This window comes from Charadrius vociferus, unplaced genomic scaffold (assembly GCF_000708025.1).
Source record: "Charadrius vociferus isolate BGI_N301 unplaced genomic scaffold, ASM70802v2 scaffold370, whole genome shotgun sequence".
NCBI classification, from domain to species: domain Eukaryota; kingdom Metazoa; phylum Chordata; class Aves; order Charadriiformes; family Charadriidae; genus Charadrius; species Charadrius vociferus.
This window is the reverse complement of record NW_009646744.1, coordinates 1,809,800-1,818,195: the sequence shown is the minus strand read 5'-3', so window position 1 is coordinate 1,818,195 and position 8,396 is coordinate 1,809,800. Positions and strand designations below refer to the sequence as shown.

The window sequence follows — 8,396 nt, the reverse complement described above, 5'->3', positions numbered from 1 at the left end:
GGGGTTTAGATATAACCTTGGACCTTTGAGCTTGCCCTCAGTTTAATAATTAGCCAGCAAACCTAATAAATAAGGTTTAAATGATTTAACATAAATATTTCTTTCCAAGTAGGATAACAATACCTATAGGGTTAAATCTGTTTTATATTACATCACTTTACTGGCTTATGTAGCTCACATTAACAGTTTTGGAATAAAGCCCAAGTGCAAATTGTGCTTGGAGAGTCTCAGCAGCACATGATCAGTACAGCATTTTATTCAAGGACTTTTCTAGCATTTCTTCATCTTAACAGCCACAATTCATATCAACTTTTCCAGGCAGAGTGAGCCAAGACTACAGTACTAATACCCACTTCGATAACCTCAATCTAAGATAACAAAACTGAGGCGATAGCTTCTACAGAAAAGTGCTTCTTTAGAATTTTCACTGTATGCCCTATATAGGACAACAAACAAATCTTCTCTTTTCTGGATAAATCAGTTATAATTTGATCAAGCCTTGAAATAAGAGATGGTCCTGAAACGGTGTTCCACAGATTCCGCGCAGCGGGGCGAGGCAGGGTTGGCAGGTCAGGCGGCGCGAGGAGGAACGGGGAGGACTGTGCTCGTAAAGCTGTCTGCAGAAGGAGCTGCTCTTCCCAAGCGTGATGCCCCAGCTGTTTCCATTATCAAACATCAAAATCATTCTTCACGGAAACATCTATGAACTGCTAATTTAGAAAATGAAACCAGAAGCGGCAATCCTCAAATCTTACACAAATATGGATTTTCAGGATGGGGTCTGCAGGGCAAGAATACGCCGGAGACCGGCGTGTGTCACGTAGATCAGCTGGCAAGTTAACACCAGTTTACTGTCAAAACGTATGTCTGCTATTTTAAAAGTCATACTATTATTACTCGATATATAGCACTGCAAATTTTGCCGATTGCTGTCTTTCAGCCGTGTTTGCCAAATGCTGATGATGGAGATGTCCTGTACGCTGGCCGACGCTTTGGAAGCCGAAGATGTTAAGTAGCACTTGCAAAGCTTTGGTGGTAATAATACGTATTCCGCTGTAGTGTGTGTCAGAAGCATCCACTGACAGACAAAAAGTATTAAATATGCCTCACATAAAAGATTTCCTGGGCTGTAATAACTCCCTATGATAATGTATTTTAATACTTGTGATTTCCTGATGCAATCCCCTCTTAAAAACAAGGGGTTTCTCCCCTTCCCTCATGTCAATCCTGTCAGGGGAAAAGGTCCAAGCCTTTTTTCAGAATTGATACAAAGATCCTCAGTAAGGCCCATGCCCCAATGCGTATTTTATAGATAAACCATTTTAACATCAAAACCTTGACCACAATTGGAATTCTTGCTGGGCAATAACGCTGCTGCCCACAAACAGTATATACTGCCAAAGGGATAAAAAAAAGATTTAAAAGAAAAAGAGAAAGAGAGAGAAACTTTAAGCACACCACTGACAGAACCAAACCAACAAAAAAAACAGACCCCAATTTGTTGGTCATTAAGAGAAGAGCATTGCAAGCTATTGATACAGCTAGTGATATTGGCTACTAATCCATTTTAGCAGAAGGGAGACCGTACCCCCCTACATCTAGAGATGCGATCTGGATTGCCTCTGCTACCCTGCCTGGCCGCCTTAAAGCCTGTCCCACGGAAGCGCAAAGAAAGATGTTTTCACTCTGTAATACCTGTTGAATTATTTTTCCCCGAGGATACCTATAACACGTCAAAGCAGCTGTTGGCAGAAGTTATGATCCCTCATTTCAACTTCCGTAAGCGTAACCACACAGCTTCCCCTCCTTCTGCTTAAACCCCATAGGTCTGAAATTAAGTGTACTGTCAGAAATGGACTGAATGAAAAAATTTAAAAAAAAAAAAGTTTTAAAAAAATCCAAGAAAATTAAAGAAGCTCGTTTAGAAATTGTAGGGAATAACTTTTTTTTTTTCTATATTACAAAAAAAAGTCTACAGTCCGACAGGAAAACAATAGCACAGCAGTATTCCAGGCAAGTTGGACTTCGCAATACATAAATTTAGACATTTTACCACATAAAGACTGAAAGCTCCAACAGGGAGCAGCAACGGTACAGGAAGAGGGAGAAAAAATCTTCATAAAATTATTTTCCTAAGTTTCTGCAACGAACGGAGGGTTTGACGCTCTGTGTTCTCAGCAGTGCCCACAGGCAGAGCTCCTTTCCTGCTCATCTCGCCGTAAGCTTTATGTTCAGCACTCCCCGTGTCACATCCCGGACCGAGAGGCAGCTGGACCATGGGAAACCTCACTTCACCACTATCGATGAGTACAATGTACACAGAGGAACAGAAACCCTCTCCAAATCTTAATAAAAAATTGTTTGATTCTTTGGTTCTACTATTCTAATCATATTTTCCTATTCTGGAATGATGTTTGCACTACTTACCGTAAAAATTAATGTTAAGATACCATTAATTCAAAAGGTCATTAATCAAAATTATTCAGAACTACTCTTCCTCTGCTGACATTAATGACACTCCTAGAGAGTTTGGCATGTAATAGATATGAAGCTGACTGCAACAGCAAAGCATCATTTTCCAAGTACTTTATGAAAAGTAATTTATTTTAATGTACCAAAAATGCTCTCAGCTACTGAGCCAATACATCATACTCAAAGTGTACGTCTACTGAGTATCAAAGATTCTCTGCCTCCGTAACATCATGATGAATAATGGGGGAAAGAGTCTTCTTTTGCTTTCTGATTTCAAACTCTGTCTATATTGATGCGTCACTGCAATATAACGCTGTGTTAAACACTGTGCCGTGACATTACTGCACAGTGTCCGTCCACGCAGGTGGAACAGCGGGACAACCAGCAAGAGACTTCTCCAAACCTCTTATAGCTACTGCCATAAAGCCCATAAAACACCCAGCAGCTTTTGGCAGGTTCCTATTTGTACATCACGCATACGAGAACAAGATACAAAAAATTCATTAAAAAAATAAGAAGAGGGAAAAAAAAAAACCCAGGGGAGTTCCCCGCCCCCCGTCATGACATGCCTGTTGCACATCTTATCTTCACCCACAGTTTATCAAACGCTCGATTCTCCACTGCAATCTTTCAGGGTTAATGACACCGCAGCTGTGATCATACGTTGCTGTAATATTATCTTTGAAGATCTCACATGAGGCTGAGCGCGGTCACCCCCCTCGCATCGCCCCGCCTGGACGGAAACTCTCAGCCAAACGTAGAGGTGTCTGCGCTCCCCGCAGGACGCAACGCCAGACGGGTTAGTGTCACTGGAAAGGAGACTCCTGCCTGAAAGGTCCTCGCTCCTCAAAATTAATAGAAAATCTGCAGTAATTTTCACATTAATGAATTAATAATTCCTTGAGGTACAAAAAAAAACGTTTGCCACTGCTTATTTGCTACAGTGCATATAAATACGCTACTCCATTCCTTCTTTTATTTATATAATTCCTATATGGTCTTCTGGCATTTTCTGCAGAGTAGACATAAGGCATTTCAAATGCAAATAACCACACATGACAGAGTATTCGCTCATTACTGGAACCATATTTTCTTTATCAATAATACACTTTAAGTGCTTTTCACTTAGAGCAACCTCTCCAAACTCCTCAGGTAGACAGGCAGGCAGACGATGCTCAGGAAAACTGCCCATCAGCATCCTCAGATATGAGATGTTATGGTACAATACACAGACTAGTTCTGGTGACTCTGACTAATTAAAAATCAATTCTGTTGACTCAGAAAATTTAAAAAATAAAAATAAAATAAAAAAATCAAGATACAGAAGAAAATCTTCCAGCGCTGCCTCTGAGAAATCAGATCATTCACAGAGACGCTCAGCAATGCGAGCTACTCTCGACCTAGCTGGCAGCAAGCAAATCTAAAGAAGTAGTACCGTAATAGATTAAATAGGACAAAAATGCACAGAGACACCTAAAGTTCTAAAAGGATAATGTTCTAAAATGCTTTCTTTTTAAAGTTACCTAGCAATACTTTGCTGTAAATAAGATACATCACTAATCTCTCTTTAGCATATAGAAATGGTACCCAGAGAGTACCCAAGGGAATCGGTGTCTAAAGCTAAGTTACACCTCCGTCGTGCTCCATAGTTGCTATATACTACATGTACATACACACACATACATATATATAGTATGGTAGTTAGATTTCAACTTAGAAGTGGAAAAGCTGTGCAATTACTGATCAAGACAAACCCAAGATGAGCATCCTCATCAACCGGAATGAAAAAGTGCATGAAACTTGCTCTGCAATTTGCCACAAACCAAGTCACTTATGAAGTGCATTATCTGTAAACAAGCGAAAGCTGTCTCTGGATTTCAGTCCCCTTCTGTTCTCAGCGAGTAACACTACCATTTCTACAGTCAATTGGTGCAGAGTGTGCTTCTTACCATGCTTTTGTTTGCAGAACAGAACACCTGTTATTAACAATAAATACAAATAATCGAGTAAGGTATTTGAAACACAAGAATGATCTCATGAAATCTGTTCCGTTTCAGAAAGAGGGAAAATGATCCCATAAATCACCAAATGTGGCTTTTAAAACCAACAAGTTTGTTTCACTTCTATCCGGCTGTGGAGGTGGCAAGTCACCTGCGCAACACGGGGATGTGCAGAAGCATGAAGAGGGCAGGGCTTGGATAAAGGGCCACTGGGGTTTTTTTATGGAATGTTTAACAGCAAGGAAGGAAAAATAAGAAACAAACACAATTTTACCTGATAAATATCAGATAGGCTGCTGCTCCCAGAATCACTGGCGATGCTACATCCCGACTGGCTGGAGGGGACATGAGTCACCTGAGGATGAGGATTGTCCGTAAGATGCATCTTGGTAAGATCAGCTGGAAGCTGTGAATAAAATGGGTGTGGGGAAAGGCAGGAAAAAGAAAGGAAAAAAGATGTGTAAGTCTGATTTGAAGACAAAGTTCTTCACAAAACTTTTGTTACACATTTGAATATCCACCTGCAACTTGACGTACATCTTGAGAAAAAGCTCATTTAGACTAAGCTTGCCCAATCACACTCAGATTTTATAGGGCTGACAGAAAACGATGCACCTTTCTGTAAAACAACGGTCGAGCCTCTTTACACCCAAGGGATATACACCAGCAGGATTAAGAATGCATCAGCTGACAAAAGATGACGCCGGGCAACCAGCCCCGAGTCTGCAACGTTAGCTTGCGCTGCCATCCACTGAGAAGCAGGATTCCTGTTTATAAATTCAATTCATGCCTTAGTTCAAGAATAACCTTTAGAAAACATCAATCTAGAACAAGAAGTAATGTAATCTAAACAAAAGTTTCAGTCCACAAAATGTTTTGAATTTTTTTTAAGAAAATGAGTACACAGAAAGAGTATTACTCATTTTTGGTACATGTATGCACAATGGCACTTCTATCTTATAAACCTATCTGTAAATGAACAGATATGAAATGAAAATATAAATTTTAGTGCATGACTGAAGCCCACAAACATGTTCTTCCTACTGAAAAAAGTAAAAGTCAGTAGTAGGCTTTTGAAGAATCAGAGCCACGTGGACTGCTGTCAAATAACCAGCCCTCTACTTTCTGCCACATATATTTCTATTCTTTTTAAATTTACACTCAACTATATGGAAAGAACAACGTATCAGAGAATCATAGATTCTGTGATAAAATGACGCAATGTATATACTTTTACCATTTAAACATGAAAAAATTTACATACTATTCCTTTAAAAAAATGTTCTGATGCTCTGTCCAAAACTACTCTGACAGCATCAAAGTGAAAAGGTTTCTTTTGTAAAACAAAATTCCACATGGTCATGTGAGCCACTAGATATTCAGTCCTATCACTTAAAAGATAATATTGTACAAATGCTGTTGATCCAATATCAACTTTATAAATACCGGCTAAACTTGTAAGAAATGGAAACCAGGTCTTCCTTTGGAATCACATTTTTATGTCCATTTTTGGAAGCGCACACAAAAGAAGCACTTTACCAGATATTGTTCACATATTTTCTGAAACCGTAAGTGGCACTCCAAGTCTCTCCAAACCTTCCTCACCCCAGGAAAAAAAAAAAAAAATTGAGAGCATCTCAGACACATGTAACATAATTTTGATTATCAAAATTGTTATGTGGGACATGGGGCACATTGTGCCATCCGTAACTGCCAATCGTTGCTCAAACCAACCGTCCTCTGGGCTCTAAAACCCAGCCCAGATCCTCACTTGCACAGGAACACTGAGAAATGAAAGACTATAAAACTATTTTTCACTATCCTAATATTTACATTATTCTAGTTTTGTATATATTTTGCTTACAAAAAGAAAGTACAAATTATCCAACCTGTAAATTCACATCTATGCTCACAAGTATTTGGAATAGGAGAAGGTCTGAAAACCAGGAGATTGCTAAACTTTCATGAACTGCCATAAAAACCCCATCTAAGCAGTAGGTATAAAATAGTGAACTTGATCCAAATACAAAGGAAACACAACACTTTGAAGTCTATGTTTAGCCACCAAAAAAAAAAAAAAAGTTTTAAAGGCTGAAAAAATCTATTTTCAGGATTCGAGAACAGCAAAAAGGTCAAACCACTGAGCTGACAAAATTCCATCCAGTGGCCAAAAGGTACGCTCAGGACGTGTCAGCAGGCACGGTACGAGCTGAGGTACACCCAGATGTGACCTCTTCAACAACAACAAAGTACAGAAGCGAAGCAGAAAGCTGAGATTGAGCTCTGGTCTGCAGCACTCGCTGGGTACTCCAAATGAATCCCTCTACAGCACACGTTTTTGCCCCGTGTACAGAAAAGCACTCTCCATATACCGCTTCTAACGGACATGAGGCAGAAAACACCCTACTGAGATTTGGACGCTCCTTCAGCCACTGATATTTGACCGATGCCGAGCGCGGTGCCGAGGGAGGCGGTTCCCCGGCTTTCCCCATCTGCTGCCTCCGCTGCAGCAGCCGGGCCAGCCCGTGCCGCAGGGTGACACTGCTCCTCCGCGCCCCGGAGTCTCACGCGTCAGCCGGCTCCTCCGCCACCACGCCGCAGTGCTATTGTCCGGGCGAAAAGGGAGAGCGGCAGGCGCCAGCAAGGGCAGAGGATCGTCCACCAGGGAGGACGACCGCCAGCAGTAACGCGGTACTCGCTCGCGCATCACTCGGCGGGGCTGCCGGCGGTCACCAGTATGCTGGAGGGCAGCGTCACTGAAAAATCAGGAGGTTTAGTACATTACAGAACAAATCAACTCGTTTAGATTCGTTACCCCGAGCTTAACAAGACCACAGGTTTGCTGCAAACTCCTCAGCCTGTCCCCATCTTTATAACCTCCCTATTCCGACAAGCGGCTCCGATGAGATTACTTTCCATCCATGCGCGAGCCGCGTACCGGCTGTGATAACACAGGCACAAGGAAAACTAATTTAAGCTCCCCGCTATCCAGATTCATAACGATTTTCAAACTTTCAAAAACGGCTCCAGGAAAAGGACGAGCAGAAAGGATTCTGTGGGATTTCCCAGGAGAACAAGGGCAGACGCCCGCTCCCTACCAAACACCGGGGCTACCGAAGCCCATTCCGGCTCAGACACAGCGACACACACACACAGATACACACTGCCACGTAGAGGTTTTCTCCCCCAACTTAGTTTAAATTTTGAGATTCTTGCGATGAAGGCTGTTCTGTATAGGTAGGTTGAGAAGTACTGCCGGAACATGACATGGCTCTCAAAATAAAATAAGCTGTGTGTGTACTTTCTGTGCCGTTTCCACAACCACACATTGAAGACGGACTCGGAACATCCCCAGCCCTCCCAAAGGAGCATTTCTTATCAACTCATTAATCACCGCTCTCCATTCCCCCCGCCAGCACTCCCATTCCTCTCCATCGCCTATAAAGCACACGGGCACGTACGACGCTCCTGCTGGACTCCGCAGTACGGTCTTGTAAAAGACATTCAATGCAGGTTAGATGCAAGGAAACGCTGCAGTATCTCTTTAAATTTGAGAGGGAGATAAGGTTTATTTGAGACAAGTGACCTTTAAAGTGCTGCTTGCCACTCTACTCAATCTCCCAAAATAAATCACAGCTTCTGTCTTTTGTATGTCGTTTTTTATTACCCAAACTGATTGTTCTTTCTTTCAGAGCTCACTGAGCAGCAGCGCAGGGATAGGGTGTTTCTGTAACAACGCGCTGGCGGCTGCGGGAATAACTGGCTGGATGTGGTTGGGAAGTTGCTGAAAGTGCTATAACACTGTCTTAACTATTGGGGAATAATCTTCACTTATTATTTGACTGTGATTTTTTTTTTTTTTGTGGGAGAAACTTAAAAACTGTTGTTACAATCACATCAGTATCTTGAAAAATTTATGAATTA

General features: G+C 41.6%; 1 protein-coding gene across 1 annotated transcript in view; it reads right to left on the bottom strand.

Moving 5' to 3' along the window:
- Positions 1-8,396, bottom strand: part of RAPGEF6 (Rap guanine nucleotide exchange factor (GEF) 6) — a 111,070-nt gene that overhangs the window by 42,964 nt on the left and 59,710 nt on the right. The window contains exon 7 of the mRNA XM_009891364.1: positions 4,747-4,878. Coding sequence (XP_009889666.1) covers positions 4,747-4,878 — 132 coding nt within the window. The remainder of the gene's footprint in view (positions 1-4,746; positions 4,879-8,396) is intronic.